Source organism: Limanda limanda, chromosome 3, assembly GCF_963576545.1.
Source record: "Limanda limanda chromosome 3, fLimLim1.1, whole genome shotgun sequence".
In the NCBI taxonomy this organism is placed as follows: domain Eukaryota; kingdom Metazoa; phylum Chordata; class Actinopteri; order Pleuronectiformes; family Pleuronectidae; genus Limanda; species Limanda limanda.
In genome coordinates this window covers 1,132,979-1,149,817 of record NC_083638.1, presented here as the reverse complement: position 1 = coordinate 1,149,817, position 16,839 = coordinate 1,132,979, and the positions used below count along the sequence as shown (strand labels likewise).

At 42.4% G+C, this 16,839-nt stretch overlaps 1 protein-coding gene across 1 annotated transcript; it reads right to left on the bottom strand.

The window, feature by feature from the left end:
- Positions 1 to 4,968: 4,968 nt before the first annotated feature.
- Positions 4,969 to 11,305, bottom strand: LOC132998780 (uncharacterized). Its single transcript, XM_061068527.1, has 14 exons — positions 11,183 to 11,305; positions 9,958 to 10,166; positions 9,266 to 9,404; positions 8,754 to 9,049; positions 8,370 to 8,477; positions 8,217 to 8,287; positions 7,511 to 7,652; positions 7,281 to 7,424; positions 7,130 to 7,188; positions 6,640 to 6,830; positions 6,134 to 6,534; positions 5,835 to 5,934; positions 5,197 to 5,389; positions 4,969 to 5,105 (listed from the first exon to the last, which is right to left on the bottom strand). The coding sequence occupies exons 1-14, from the start codon at positions 11,303 to 11,305 to the stop codon at positions 4,969 to 4,971; spliced, it is 2,313 nt and encodes a 770-aa protein (XP_060924510.1).
- Between the last annotated feature and the right edge of the window lie 5,534 nt (positions 11,306 to 16,839).

Sequence of the window (16,839 nt, the reverse complement as noted above, 5' to 3'; positions counted from 1 at the left end):
GCAGGTAGCAGGCAGGTAGCAGGTAGCAGGCCGGAGCAGGTAGCAGGCAGATAACAGGTAGCAGGCCGGAGAGAGAAATGCTGGAGGTCAGGCATTTACGCAAGACAATCTGGCACTGAAGCAGAGACAGGAGCAGGCTTATATGCAGCCAGGGCTGTCACAGGTGTGGAGAGTTGGCCTGATGAGGGGGCGTGGCTAACAGGTAGAGTGGAGCAGAGACAGAGGAGTGGAAAAATACCAGCAGACAGGAGATGAGCAGACTGTGACAGTAACCTTTCATACCTTTTCGTTGCTTCTTTATAAATACTTGATTGAACCAAACCGAGACTGGCTCTTCTCATATTAGGAATAAAAGAACACGACAAGCCCCTTAGCGCAATCGCACGCGGGCAAGGCCTACAAGCATATAGTATAATCACATGGACTGATGACACTAAGAAAGCTTTCACTGACATGAAACTGACCTTATAATTCTTCCCTGACTTTAGGGCTACCGAACCCTGACCGACCTTTCACACAGGCAGTTGACGAGAAGGGGGGGCTACATGACATCAGTGCTACTCCCAGACCATGGAGGCAAAAGAGCCCTGTGGCATTTTCTCAGCGAAACTTTATCCTGTTGATACAGGCCTCATTACTTGTCTTAGACCTGTAGTAGCTACAGAGAATGCTGTAATGGCATCCCGGGATACACACACATTTTCCTTCGGTAATTCACACGATGGCATAATACGATGATCCAGGGAAGATTCGCGAGGAATAGATTGCTTCTGTCTGATCGCTCAGGTGACCAATCCTGCTCAAAACTGAGTTTAGGACCTCCTACCTCATTGAGATATGGACACAGATATGCAGAAATAAATAAATGTTGAAATAAGTTTAAGACATTTATTCCTTTATTTCTGTTATTATTTCAAGCTAAATATATTTATTTCTGCATTTATATATATATAGCAATTATTTATGTAGTCATACATTTAATTATTTATTTCTACATTTATGGATTCATTTATGGATTTATTTTCTTGATTTATTTATGTATGTATGGATTTATTTATATATTTAGTGTTGTGCAATAGGAGTAGACTTGACGTTGGCTAATTATTAATAATCATGAAATATGATTATTAAAATAATAAAAGATTATTTATTAAAAATAATTAAAAATGATAAGGCCATAACTTATCGTAGAGGGGCACCACCCTGGTTTCCAGGGACCAACGAGTCAAACTATAATTATCAGTCTCATAATGATAAATGTCAAATTAATAATGTCAATATTTTAATATTAACGATTACTTAATTAACAGTGAAGGCTTCTAAGTTCGAGCACAGGCAATCATAATCCAGCTTTATTCACACACTTATGCACAAATAATCACAGACTACAGATACTTTAATTACAAAAGTATTTATTAAAAAGGTGAAATAAAGTTATAATGTTATTCAATGATTCATCATTTTAACAAGCTCCAATATTTCAAAGATATTTCAAACACAGCAGCAGAACTTATCACAATTCAGAAAATACATAAAAACCTGCGGTCTACCTATGTATGTCTGTCTCTGTGTGTGTGTGTCTGTGTCAAAGTGTCTCTCTGTGTATGTGTGTCTATGTGTGTGTATGTGAAATAAAGTTAGTGTTATTTAATGATTTATCATTTTAACAAACTCCCATATTTCAAAGATAACAACAGCAGCTTATCACAATTTAGAACACGCATGTAACCTCTGGTCCATCTATGTGTCTGTGTCTGTGTATCTGTCTGTGTCTATCAATGTGTGTGTGTGTGTGTGTGTGTGTGTGTGTGTGTGTGTGTGTGTGCGAGAGAGAGAGAAAAAGAAGGAGCGTGGCAATGACGCAGTCACGTAGTGACATCACATCTAAGATGGAGGCCGATCATGATTCGTGGAATCAAGGCCTAAAAACTCTCAAAATGGCGGATTGACTACAAAACAAGATGGCGGAGCCGTTATGAATTTAGAGCCAGAATGGGAGGAGAGAGGGAGAGAAGGCGTGGCAATAATAGACTCAAGATGGTGGTTTAACTTAACGTTATCCAAAATGGAGAATATGTTAATGACCATGTGGCCTGAACTCACAATGGTGGTCGCCAGATGAATTACACAAAGGAAATTTCAGACAAAGAGAATTCTTATCTCTGCTTGGCTTTGGGGGCCGAATGGTTTCCAGATGTGTTCAGCCTCTCTGAATATAGATTTAACTATGTTACATGAACTATATTCTAAATACAAATCGGAAGTGTGTATAGGTCGGTTTAGAAGGAGAGAGAGAGAGAGAGAGAGAGAAAACATGTAAGGAGAGTATAAAGAAGCTCTTAAAAACACGCCAGAGATAGATTAACAGTGATTCACCCCTCAGCCCTCAAGCGAACGTTGTGGGCCGAGGTTCTGATCGGTGAAATCATTGCAGACTCACACAGACGTTAACAGTGCGGGCGGAGGCGCTTCTCGCGGCCCTATTCACTGCAACACAAAACATTGCCATCAAACCGGAAACCGGAAGTAGCGGCTCGGAGTAGTGGCCGGCTAAAACAATGGAACACGGAGGTTCCACCAACAAAATACACTCAAGTATTAAATCCATACGCTACGTATTAAAACTAACATCTGCCCAGACAACATAAGCCTCTCTTACTGTAACCATGGTTTTGTGGGGTGCATGCGCGTTGGCGCGAATCTCCCGGAGGTTCAGTGAATCGCTTGAAGTCTCTCAGGCGGGCTCTCGTGAGCACCGCAGCTGGGCCGGAGCCGATCCGTCGTGCTCCGTGGCGAGATGAGGTTTCGTCTTCTTCTGCAGCAGCGGAGCTCGTGCTCACTCACAGGAACGTGCGGCTGCTTGTAGCCGTTGTAGATCGTGTTGGGAAAAGAATAAAAGTAAAGTCCGTGTTGGGAAAAGAATAAAAGTAAAGTCCGTGTCTCACTCGTCCCGAGTGAGATTCCTGTTTGTCTTTTCAAGTTAAAACCGCAAAAGTCTTTTCAAAATAAAACTTTGACTGAGATAAAAGAAGAATACTGGAATGAGTTAAAATAAATGTCTTATCGCCTCCATTAGTTTACTGAGTCGTCTGGTAAAGCCTCGGGAGGCCTAGCAACTTGAGTAGGGTGGAAAAGAGAGAGGACAAAGAGAGTCTCTTAAAAATACCGAGTTAACTATTAAGACCCCTAGGGGTCTTGTTGTAGCTTGGGCATCTGAGTAAAAAGAGAAAGGTTTCTGTGAGCTCAGCCTATTTAAGTCATGTTCCAGGTGACTCCCCCCTGGGAGGAGGGGTCAGGGGTCAGTGTGGCCCCCGGCCAATTAACTATCAGAATTTGGCCCCAAGGGGCGGTTTACAGTGGGGGACCCAGGAAGTGATCTTCTGCCACATGGAGATAAGAGCTCCATGCTGGATTTTTAAATGTAAGGGGTCTCCTGAGGCGGGTCCCAAGTTTTACGACTCTTTGTTATAAGTCAGATCACTGGGAACTCAGTCCCAACAGTAGTTATACTAAAGTCATTTTTCCGTCCTCCATATTTACCAGATAATCTGCAGATTATGCTAATTACATAAATATCCCGCTACGCAACTCAAAGAAATCTCTAAGTCTTATTTGAATAGGAAAACAGAAGGTAGTATTCAGGTGAAATAAACCATTAAAAGCATAAGTAGTGTGTTGGAAATTTCTGCATTTGGGTAATGGTTAATGAAAAAACAGACATGTATGTAGAGGAACGAATGAACAGATGGGTTTCTGTGAGTTAACTCAAGGTTTATGAGTGTTGTTCAAGGAACTTCCTGGGAGCCTTGAGTAGCAGATGGATCCAGGGGTCTTTGTCTTGTAAACAAAGATAAGGGGTCTGGGACAGAGATGGTGACAGGATGTCTGCCCACCCTGATCATACATCCAAGAAGCTGATGGATAACTTTCTGCTCCTTTCAGGGAGGGGCTTGTGATTTATAAGAATACTGATTCTCCTGTGCTCTTTGCTCATTGTACATGTCACATCAGGTGATGTGTATGGTGAGTCCATCTGCAGAGGGATTAGAATTAAACTTAACGAAAGACAACAATATGACTTGTGCTTGTTTCTACAGAAATTTCCTTGACAGTAGATAGACTGAAAGTCGTATTTGAGTGGAAAATAACTCACAGGAAAGTACTTTGATTTGTATTTGTTGTTTATTTTTAAGCCCAACAGCAAAAAAAATGATTCAGTTCCAGTTTCCCGAAGGTGACAGTGACATAAACACATCTCTGCTTTAGACTGTTGATCAAACAAAACTTGACATATGATAATTTTTGATGAATTGATAAAATAATGGTCAGAGGAAGCAATGATGATGATGAAGCTGCCGCCTGAATCACCATGGAGACCATCCCTGGACCTGAAGAGCATCACGTGCTGTTGCTTCATTCCTCCAGGTGACTCACATTTGGATTTTGCAGTTTGTAAATTGAGGTTTGGCGATGACTCTTATCAAGAGGTCACATGTTTGTAACTTGATATTTAATGTACATATACAACTCAGAGCGACATCAACCACACTCAACCGTCTGACACTTCCCTGCTTGACTTTGCATTGACAAACACTTCAGTGTGTGAAACAGAGACACAGTATATAAACCTAATATGTATTCAGACACATGAGAAATGTGTGTGTTGGAAAGTAAAACACATTTCAATCAGAATACTTGTTTAAATCATATTGTAACACATCACAAATGGAACAGTTATAAAACTCATCAGATCCCGCCTGTAAACACCACACACCTTTCAGATCTGTTCAATATAAAAGTTAAATCTTACAAAAAGCTGAAGATATTCACAAGGATGTTGATATGAAATCCATCTGCTCACATTTGCACCTGATTAGATACATAAACCCCCACCGAAAACCATGAAAGAAGACTTGGTACAGTCTGAAGTGATCATTATAAATCAGGTTTTTCCCATACGCTGCTGATTTAACTCTCAAATGTTGGCAAAGGTTGGTATTTGACCTTTGACACTTTGGCTCTGTACATGACCACTCCGCAGACCATGCCGACGGCTGCAAGAACACATCCAGCGATGAACACCAGGTTCAGATTCAGGTTGGTCGCTGAAGAAAAGAGAAACACAATGTGAGTCGAGCTTTGTCCAAAATCAAGCTGGGATATTGCCGAGGCAGGTGTGCTCCAGGCGTGTCATACCTGTGGCTCCGACCCTCTCTGCAGATCTCCGTAAGCGCAATGGCCCCTGGGAAACGAAGTGACTTGCACTCTGGATGACAGCCTCTCTCTTGGAGCGCCGGGGGCTTGTCGACGTAGAGTTGATGCAACCTTTGGAGCACCTGGTGTTGGAGTTCCCTGCTTCACACATCATGACCGAGCAGCTGATGTACACCTGAACACAACAAGACACGCCCCCGATATGTCAGCAGACGTACAGATGTAGAGTCAAACCTCTGCTCTACTGCATCCTCAGTTACTGTGTCAGGCTTTTAGAACTTGTCCCATCAGAAAAATATATGTATTAAACCATTTAGTTTGATCTTATTGATTAATTCACCTTCTTGTAAGATACCTCCAGGCTCACAGGAGCTTGTTAGCCTAGATCAGTATATAGAATGGAAATAGCGGGAAACAGCTAATCTGTCTCTGTCCGTAGAAACAAGATCAACACTGAAGCATCTCTCCACCTGACTAAATGCTTTGTTTCCCTGAACTATAGGTACAAAGGTAATACATATATATATATAAATATATATATATATATATATATAGTATATATTAATTCACGCACTCTGTCCCTTAATAATAAACAAAAGAATTTCTAATCCACTGCTGACCTGATTGTTCAGTCCGATGAACTTGAAAGCCTCCATGCTGAACTTGAATTCTTTCTGTTCAGCGGGGGAGTGGATCTGAAGAGTTGGATCCATTTGACACCTTTTCAAAGGAAGAAGAAAAGAAAAAACACGGTAAGAACAGTGCCCCTGCACTTAAATGCCACTGGGGGGAGCATAGGTGACACCGAGACGGCCCAGCTAGCTGCAAATCTTTTTACATATTTTACGTCCTTTCTTGAAGGCACCGTTACCCCTGACAACCAACATCTGCCTTCAAACAGTAGAGTGTGTTTTCATACCCATTTTCAAAGATGGAGTAGGTTGGGCGGTAGCTGGGGTTGTCGTATGGTGCAGCTCGGCAGGACTCCACAAACAGCTCGGTGTTGTTGACCGAGGAGGTGGCCTCGATCTTCATGTAAATCCTGTTCCCAATGTCGTACTCCAGAGGATATGCTGCTGGATCCATCCTGGTTTGGAACTGGTTGTTAGGGTAGAACTCAAACTGGTAGGTGAACGTGCCGAAGCCCTTCTCCCACACAGTGATGTTCTTCCTGTGTGCCACGAAGCCCAATGACACGTTTCCTCGTTTTGGGTACTGGCAGTAGAACTGCACCTCCATCAGGTGCTTCCTGGTGATCAGGTCTCTGGGGTTGTCCACCGTGGTGATTTCGTTCTTGAAGATGAGGTTCTCATCGTCTTCCTGCAGGACAGAAAGTTACGAATTCAGTCCTCATGCAGTAACCGACAAACAAGAAGCAGCACTGGTAACTGAGTGTGTAGTGAGAGGACATGAGGCCCTCGCTACCTCGATCTGAGTGCCGCAGGCGTTGAGGGGGATGGTGGCGATGATGTGAGTGCTGTTGGAGAGTCTCTGGAGGCTGCAGGCCGTGTTGGAGGGATCGTTGAGCTGCATATGATCCTCATGGAGTCGAGGGAAAGAGGCTTTCTCAACCGATACTGTCATGGAGGACTCGTTGCAGATCACATGGGATTTAACTGGAACAAAACAAGTACATTTTAAACCATAACCTTTTCAGTACTTTATACAGAGAATTATAATAAATATTCTATGTGATCACTGATATTTAGTCTATATTTCATATTGATGTATGTTAGATGTTAATGTTGCTATTATTTTGTTGTTGTTAGGATTACCATGTTACCAGCCTTATTGTATGGTGTGTAGTTCAGGCCGGTGTTTTTCTGCCCTCTGCTGGTCAAAAAGTGCTAAATGCAGCTTTCAGTTGTGCTAAAACAACATAGACTGTTGACAGTGATGTATCCTGGTGACTCACCTATTTCACTCCTGGCTTCCACAAGAACACACCTCATCTCGGACTGATACACGGCAGGCCTGAAAAACATTTGTGAACATGTGTGAAAAGTTAAACGATGGTTTCCTACGCACGTTATCGTGTCGACAGAGAACTGAAGTCCGAGACTCACGGTTTGACTGCTTCAACAGCAAAGCAGATCACGAAATGTTGTCCGTGGTCATCTGGGAGCGGCGTCCACCTGAGGACAAACTCTCCCTGTGTGGTCTGGTGCTTGCTGATATTCGCCGGCCCACTGACGATGATATTATTTATTCTGTGTGAAAACAGAACACAGTTATCTTGCTTGCTCAGATGTTTTGTTGCCACAAGGTTTCCGCGGTCTCGTTGGTTCTCACTTACCTTGCATTTGTGGCATGCGCTTTGACTCTGATTTCCAATTCCTTGTTGACTTCTGCTTGGAAACGATCTCCAATTGCAGGTGTTGGAGGCAGAAGCTTGGGCAGGAAAGCTCCCTCCTGACATGACGGAGCAGGGGGGTCCACTGGAATTTAGATTGTACAGCAATTAGCAAACTGCTACTGAGCCTTTTGTTCGTTGAAAAAAACAAATAAAGTCCCAGCTCAGTAAAAACCAAAACCAAAAACCTAGGATTAATATGTTGACAGAACGTCTCGTACGACTAAATTGTAATTGTAAAAAATGAAGAACATGTTCTATAGCCAGAAATACAGAGTTTAGGGAAATACAAGTATTTTGAAGAACAAAGAATTTCATAGTGAAGAAGTTAAACTTGTCATGAATAAAACAATAATGTATAAGTAAAAATAAAAATAAACAACAAAAATAACCGCAAAATATAAAAGATCCTCAAAACACTGAGGAGGTGATTGAAGAAAAAAAAACTCTTTTCTATTAAGTACAGGAAGCCATGGCCTCAGTATTTTGTGTCACACATTAGGGCGTTCACAGAGGTCCAACACTTATAAAGACTTTTATCTCACTGAGCCCAGAGCAGCAGCAACAGGACCTCTGCTTGGTGGGACTTAAAAAGAACAGTCTAACTTCAATTATTGTCATGTGTCGGGAAAAGTAAAAACATACTTACCAAGAAAAGAGAATTGCAGAGGAAGTTTGCTGAGAGGAGCCGTGGTTGGGGATGTGGTGGTGGTTGGGTATGGGGTTGTGGTTGTGTATGGGGTTGTGGTTGTGGTTGCGGCTGTGGTTGTTGTTGGGTATGGGGTTGTGGTTGTGTATGGGCTTGTGGTTGTGTATGGGGTTGTGGTTGGGTATGGAGTTGTGGTGGTGTATGGTGTTGTGGTTGGGTATGGGGTTGTGGTTGTGTATGGGGTTGTGGTTGTGGTTGCGGCTGTGGTTGTGTATGGGGTTGTTGTTGGGTATGGAGTTGTGGTTGTGTATAGTGTTGTGGTTGTGGTTGGGTATGGGGTTGAGGTTGTGGTTGGGTATGGGGTTGTGGTTGTGGTTGGGTATGGGGTTGAGGTTGTGGTTGGGTATGGGGTTGTGGTTGGGTATGGTGTTGTTGTTGTGGTTGGGTATGGGGTTGTGGTTGTGTATGGGGTTGTTGTTGTGGTTGGGGTTGTGGTTGGGTATCCCCATCCCCATGGGTATGGGTATCGGTATGGGCCTGTGGTTGTGGTTGGGAATGGGGTTGTGGTTGTGGTTGGGTATCCCCATCCCCATGGGTATCGGTATGAGCCTGTGGTTGTGGTTGGGTATGGGGTTGTGGTTGTGGTTGGGTATCCCCATCCCCATGGGTATCGGTATGGGCCTGTGGTTGTGGTTGGGTATGGGGTTGTGGTTGTGGTTGTGTATCCCCATCCCCATGGGTATCGGTATGGGCCTGTGGTTGTGGTTGGGCCTGTGGTTGTGGATTGGTATGGGTATAGGGATCTCTTTCCTCTCCTCACGGTCATCGGAGTCCTGTAGGATCTGGATCCGTCTGCGTATTGCAGATTGATGTAGCCTTGTGGGAAATCCTCCACCACCAACTCAATTCCAAAAGCCTTGATGTTGGCTCGGGTGTATTTGTAGTGCAATGTGCAAGAATCCTATCAATGTGAATATTTATTATTAAAGGGAGGCAAAGCATTAATACATTAAAACACAAAGTATGGAGATTCACATTCCTCAGCTGACCTGGTCTAAGAGGAAGCCTGGTGGCAGGTTGCATGAGTTGCACTCCCTCCCCCTGACGTTTCCATATCGACATCGAACTTTATCCCCATCAGGATCAAAAGACGTGAGCTTGTATGTCCGAGGGCAGTTCTGAGGAACTCTTGAACATACACGATAAGAGGAGTTATTAAAAATTACAAAAATGGAATAATCTGTGTTAAAAACAAATTCAAATTCTCCAGTGTTTGTGATAAAAGGGTTAAAGGTCGACAGGTTTCCAGGTATCTGCAGGAGACTTACCGGAGGATAGGTAGGATGCCGATTTCTGGTGATCTGTTTGGTTTCCTGGTGTCAGACCTCTTTCCCAGATCTACCTCAGTCAGTAGATGCCAGCTGCCAACATTATTGGCCGTTCCCACCCAACAGCAGCTACTTGCCCTGGTGTGTGTGGAGCAGATCGAGGTGTGTGAACATGACTGTTGTCAAGCAGGGATGATGAATAAAAGAATGCTCCACAAAGTGACTCAGTGAATTCATGTTAAGAGCAGAAAGGTGAAGCAGTTTTATTCATAAAGGACATTTCTTACACAGAAGAAGAGACAGAAACAACAAACAAGTCCATCGCAGTCATCAATTGTACTGGGAATAAAACCAGTTTTAACTTAGTCTCACTAAGCAGCAAGTGAAAGTTAAGTAGCTTTAAAAAGACTCACCTCATCTGAAAAGGTTTGTCACTGCGAACATTAGCCGTGAAAACTGTTTCAGTCTCACAAGAGCCTCCATAGTATCCTGATATGGTGGTGTGCCTGTCAACCATACCCGATGGACTACGACCGACAATGCGACAGTTGCCCCCGTAGCAGTTCCACCCATAGGTATAATGCCCACATGTCCTGAAGGTTGACCTGCTGCGAAGGTCCACCTGCGGGGAAAGATCACACTGAACACTGTGCTTCCAGCTGGTTGCTCTGCTCAAACTGAGGAGGTGATTATTGTTTGCAGAACGCAGCCGCTCACATTTGAACACCAAGCGAAGGGCCACATTTCTCCAACTCTTGACTCCCTTAACTTAAATTGAGGACTTTAAGATCCTTGATTCACTTTTAAAGCTCAGCATGGTTTGTTCCCAGGTTAAATATCAGAGCTTCTACCTGCCTTGCTCTGAGAATCATCTAACATTTTACAACCAATACCTGCCACTAGTACCTTAGTCCAGGCTTGTTTGTGCGGCTGGCCATTAACTAATGCCAGTAGCTAAGGTCAGTAACTAAAGCCAGTAACTAACTGTGACCAAGTTTAATTTATTTCATCTTTCTTATTAGGGCGGCTGTGGCTGAGTGGTAGAGCAGTCGTCCTCTAACCTGAAGCTCGGTAGTTCGATCCCCAGTCTGACCCATCTGCATGCCGAAGTGTCCTCAGGCCAGATGCTGAACCCCGAATTTCCCCCAATAGCACAACAAAGTGCTGCTAATAGATGCTCTGTATGAATGTGTGTGTGAATGTAAAAACTGTACAGTAAAGAGCTTTGAGTGGTCAAGACTAGAAAAGCGCTTTATAAATACAAAACCATTTCCCATTTATTATTGTTTTATCCCCGTGTATCTTGTCAAGCACATTGTAACCAAGTCTAGATAAGTACTAAACAGTTATAATTATTATTATTGTTGTAATTATTACTTTGTCTTGTTCAAAGCTAATTAGGGGCAAAAATCAGAAGTTTAACAGTATCCAAATCTTTAAGAATTTCATATGTAAAATGTATAAAATTACTATTATTATTTAATCAACACGTTTTTTTGTGGCCTTGATCCTTAACTAGTTAATCAAACCAAAGACATAAAGCTCCCACAAATTAAAAAGTCATAATGAAGAGAATAGGACATTTCTATCATGGAGCAGATTCACACAATGTCTCGATGTCATCATTGCATCTCTCACCTTGTACGTTCCATCAGGGTTTTGTCCTCTGTAGGTGTAGCTCGCACTTCCCCCAAAGTGATGTGATGCAGACGCCAGTGAGACCAGGAGCAGCTGGAGTAGGAGCACCGCTGTGGAAGCCATGATGCAGAGAACTGCTCTGTGTCCCGGGTGCCTCTCACATCCACCTGCAGCATCTTATATACTGTAAGCTGGAGTCTGATGGAATGCACATTTGGTTGAAAACAATGCAGCACCTGCAAAACCGGTTTGAACTTAATAGAAAAGAAACCTCTTTCTGGGAAATTAGTTTCAATAATAGGCGTGGAAAAAAAACAATTGTGTTACGTGGTTGTTATTGAGCATATTTTCACCAGTAACAAGCTCCAACAATAGTTAAGAATCGTCTGAGCAGATGAACAAGAAAGTTTTCCTGATTTCATATGAAGTTAAAGTTCTGTCTGTCAGAACAGAGCTGCTGCTTCACACTTCTTGTATGAATGAAATGACATTAGAAGAAGTTAGTACATGGATGCAGGTTGATTCACAGAAACTAGTCCAGACAAAGTCACAGATCTTTACAGGAGTGGGTTTGAGATCCCAATGAAGTTTCAGTTCGGTGTGTGGACCAACTCCTCTACAGTATGTGTGGACTCATGCAAGAAGAGAGCAACTGTATTTCTGTTGGGAAACCAAATACAACCCAGTGGTTCGGGTCTTTCAACGCTTATTAAAACATTTAATGAGCTTTATTGATTAAACTTTATTGATTAAGCTTTATTGTCCGTCCTGGGCAAGGCTTCCGTAACATGTGACGTCCTCTGAGGTCTCTACCTTCTCTTACTGCTCTGAGGTTTTCCTGGTGGTTTTTCTTCAATCTTGATGAAAGGCAGTTGATGGCTTTGTTCTGCCCAGTGAGACAAATAGTGATTTGTGTATAGGGGCTAAACAAATACAATATGATTGACTGGCTCCTTCTAGTACGATTTGGTATGGAAATTATATTATCTGGTGTACAAGCCCTTTATTGGTCACATCAGGGAACTGTCGGCCACCAGAATCATCTGATCAGTGCAATGCACGGATAAAGACTTTAAGAGCGGTGCTATCTGTCAGGATTCAGCAGCCGTCTGTACAAACTGGGATTAAATGTGCTGATGTGCTTGATGCATAATAGTCGTCTTTGCTTTCTTTTTAAAGTGTCAAATACCAGTAATCTTCAGTTTCAGGAGACAAAGCTGTGCCTAACAAACACAGTGGGTGTGTACTTAAAGTACGTGTCTAGGACTGAGGAGGAAGTTCATGCTCAGAACATTCCACCGTGCCCAGCAGGCCTAAGAATGACAATGTGTACTTAGACATGGAATGAAGGCTTTTGTAAAACTGACATGTGATTGTTGAATGTGATTGGAGCGAGACCATCTGATGGCTCCGTTCACCTGAATACCTAAGACACATCTGAGGGAAACAGATATGACTCAATCAATCAATCTGTCTCATTCAGTTACGGGAAGCAGCTCGTGTTCGAGTGAAGACGGTTCAGCCGAGGTCGGAGCAGCTGACCTGCCCGGCTGCTTGTTGAGCCACGACACTTTGACACGGTCACTAAACAGAATAGATTTGTAAAAACATGACCACACATCAGCTGTTAATTGCAGGACTTCGCCAGTTGGACCCAAGCATGTGACTCATATCGTATAAATTATATTACGTTTTATAAAATGACAATAACAATAATTATAATGCCTGTGTTGGTCTAGCACTTATCTAAACAAACCTTGTTATTCTACGTGCGGCCACATGTCAAACCCTTCAGATGAGATAACATCACCTGTCATTAACAGAAGAATCTGTGTGGCTGCCAACAGGTGGAGCCTGCCAGTCAGGAGTATGATGCACATCACTGATTTGACACGTGTGTGAGTCAAAGCATCAAGGTCCAGGTTCACAGACACGTCTTCTACGATCCTGTTTCCTGCGACCGGCTCAAACAACAAAGACCAAAGGCAAACAAAAGTCGAGACACCATCTTGACCCGATCAGGGTTTGACTGATTCGAGAGTTACCACATGTCTTTGTGTGAGCTGCCTGCATCCGAGGTTTGACTGAGAGAAGCAGGGCAGCCAAATCATCTTTAGACTGACTGATTCCTACAGACCAGGTGAGACTGACTGATTCCTACAGACCAGATGAGACTGACTGACTGATTCCTGCAGACCGGATGAGACTGACTGACTGATTCCTACAGACTAGATGAGACTGACTGACAGATTCTTACAGACCAGATGAGACTGACTGATTCCTGAAGACCAGATAAGACTGACTGATTCCTACAGACCAGATGAGACTGATTGACTGATTCCTACAGACCGGATGAGACTGACTGACTGATTCCTACAGACCGGATGAGACTGACTGACTGATTCCTGTGAGAAGTGAGAGCTGCCAGTGAGGGATCAAGAGGAGTTCCTGAGAATCCAGTGACCCTCCCACCAGCCCAGGCTCCGCCCACATGGGATTATACTGGTGTTCACTCATATCTAATCCGTTTAATAAACATGTGCCACATTTGTATTGTCCATTCTGGGCCTTGTATGGCTGCCACGGTGTTGCGCTCTCTCGTGCTTTTCATGTTTTTGTTTATTTGTACGGTCTTCAGCACTCCCTCTACGATTACTTTTTCCAGAGAAGAACTCATGAATGTCCGACATTGATGTTGAGAATGTTTCTACCCAATAGGGGGAGGTACCAGCCATCCTCCTTATCTACTGCATCCTGTCTGCCATATTGCCGCTCAAGCTACAAACTCCCTGCTTTGCCCAGATGGTTATCTGATATTTCGTGTGCATGTGTGAGGTAATCCTGCTGACCTGTGGAAAGGTGCAGGGATTCTCCTGATTCAATGGTGAGTGGAAAGAAATCCGTAGTTGCTGATTAAGAGGAGATATACAGTAGAACACGCAGCGAAAAAAGTCTGCTAGCCCCTAGGCTAACGGTTACAATGTCAAATCCCACTGTCATTCGCTAATAGCGTTAGCATGTGAGAGCGAAAAAAAGTCCGCTAACCGCTAGGCTAACGGTTACAATCAAAAATTCCACTGTCATTTGCTAATAAGGTTAGTGAATATCGAAAGCTACCCTTGTTAGGATCATGGCGATCTTAGACTTTTTACTTTGTGCCTCCTGCATGTGTTTTGTTATTCCATGTGTTTCCCCCTGTTTATTTGTGTTGTCATGTGCTTGTTGTGTTGATGTTGTCAGGCCATTTGTTTTCTGTTATTGTCCGGAGACTCCGCCCTCTGCTGCTTCCCGCTCTTTTTCCCCCTCACCTGTTCCCTATCATCATCCTGAGTGTTTGCCTCATTTGTTTACTTGTCTTGTCTTGTCTTTTTTCCACCTCATTTATAAGCCCAGTCTTTCTGTTGTCCTCTGTCGGATTGTATCGTTTTTGCCTGTGAGAAGCCATGCCAGGATTCTGAGTTTTTGAGGTCTGTTATCTTGTATGATTTTTGACATTCTGATTTGTTATCCTCTTTGTTTTTTCCCTTTTTGGAATTCTGTTTTTGCCAACTATTGAATTGGATTTTCTGTTTTTTGCTCCGGTCATTTTTGCCTTTTTGGATCCTTGGTTTTTCCTATTTTTTAAATAAATAAGTATTTTTGCATCTTGGTCTGCGGTTGGGTCCTTACTCTGAGAAAGCCTAGCAACCCTTGCTAGCTATGTTGTTTATATAGGTCATTAGGGCAGATTTACAGCATCCATCTTCATTTACTTTTATCAAATAGCTGTGGAGTTTCTACTCATTGAGCTTCAGTATTAGCATGTAGCCATTATTTGCCTTGCATAAAAAATCCAAAGGACTGATAATATGAGTATGAATGTATGCCTTAAGTCAATGTAACTCTGTTGGATACTAATACTTGAAATTTATAAAATTCTAATTTAATTTAGCATTGAGTTTGATCTAAAATAATTATATTTTGTTGTACAACAAATAGGCCATAACTTGAAGTGGAGGCTGTATTGATATTTGAGCAATTGTTCATGTTAGCAGATATGGTCAAGATATTACTGTGTGTGGATGACATTCCATATACATGTGTGACCTGTCTACAAACTTGACATTTAAGACTTGACTTATGGACTTTGAAGTGACTTCATGTGCACACTTTTTTAAATTGCATTTATTTCTGTTTAAAATTTAGGGGAGAATGACGCTGTATTCTATTGTCAAACAAACTTGAACTACAGTTTGTGTTCAAAGACAAGTTAATTTAAACTCCTGTGATTCTCAAGCCCTAGCTACAATCTCCTGTCCTGGTCCACATTAACACTCATTCTAGTGTAACCAAGGGTTACACTAACCAGCTGTGTGACTACTTGGATAGTTATGGTTTGTTGGAAATTTTGAGTCAGGATTCAGAATCACAGCACAGAAACATTAAATTAAAAGTAACTAGCGAGCTTTTCATGACCTCAGGTGATGGACTTGTCTCTATACTCGTCATGTTGATGTTTGTGCAGCATCTGACACCACAGATCATAAGATTTGATCTGGTTGCAGCACCAACACGCTTCAATTTTGTAATCACCGATGGATCAAACATGTCAAGGTGTTGGAACCAGGAATGCTGCTCTGGCCACACGTAAAAGCGTACGTTGAAATGGTTGAAAAGGTAAACTACCGAATCCAAAGGTGAAGGAATTTGAGGCTCTGAAGGACCGCTGTGCAGATCCTCTCTTCACCGTGAATCTGGAAATCTTCAATAGCATTTCAAGAGAAGTCACTCCATTCCTCACCGACAAGAAACAGACAAACCCATGCTTCCCTTCCTCCGTGAGGACATGATGAAACTGATGAAAGGTAAGCATTAACATATTTTGAAGGCATACATTTTCATATTTGTTTTAAGCATTGCAATAAAACAGCATTATATTTTGGCTTTTAAATATGTCTTGTAACATTTTTACAATTTCAATTAGTCTTGCAGTAATATGTTGGATACATGTAATAGATTAATAGAACGCTGCCACATAACTTGATCCAAAATATGAGTAAAAATATATTTCTTTGTAGAGCATTTTAACAACTTTAAAACTCTCTGTACTGTACCTTCTAGTGTAATAAGGGTTAATTCGAGTTAATCTGCATCTAGAAAATTAATTTATGAATTGGGTACATTTCACTTGTTATGCGTGTCTGATCAGATAGTGTATCATACTCACACAGGACCTATTATTTTGTGAATTTGCTAATTAAGAGTGATCAAAATGAAAATTAATTTGAAATTAATTATTATTTTCATGTCAATATTTGCAGGGCTCATGGGACGATTTCTGAAGGAGCAATCCCTGAGGGAAGCCACCTCCACACTGAAGCTCCTCCATGTTGCTTTCCAGGACAGCAGTCTGCACAAAGCAATTCCAAGATTGACATTGGATTTGAAGCAGAAACCACACTAAACCAACTCAAGTGTTCAAAGAGGATTTCAGAGAGGCAGGTGCTAGAGATCAATATGGACTGTCAGAAACTCTTGATAACCTGACTGAGAAGCTGCTGAGAAAGGGTCCAGTGCATCACCCACTGGTGAGCAGCATGCAGTGCCTTGACCCAAGACGCATGGCCGTGCCCTGTGCGGGCCTCAAACGAGAAGAATGCTGCACACACTTGTTTAGA

Excerpts from the sequence above, each read along its gene's own strand:
- LOC132998780 (XM_061068527.1), bottom strand. The coding sequence starts at position 11,305 with ATGGCTTCCACAGCGGTGCTCCTACTCCAGCTGCTCCTGGTCTCACTG. Across the intron at positions 9,050-9,265 it reads CAGGCTTCCTCTTAGACCAG|GACTCCGATGACCGTGAGGA; the intron begins GTCAGCTGAGGA and ends CAGATCCTACAG. Across the intron at positions 8,478-8,753 it reads ATTCCCAACCACAACCACAG|CCGCAACCACAACCACAACC; the intron begins GCCCATACCGAT and ends ACACAACCACAG.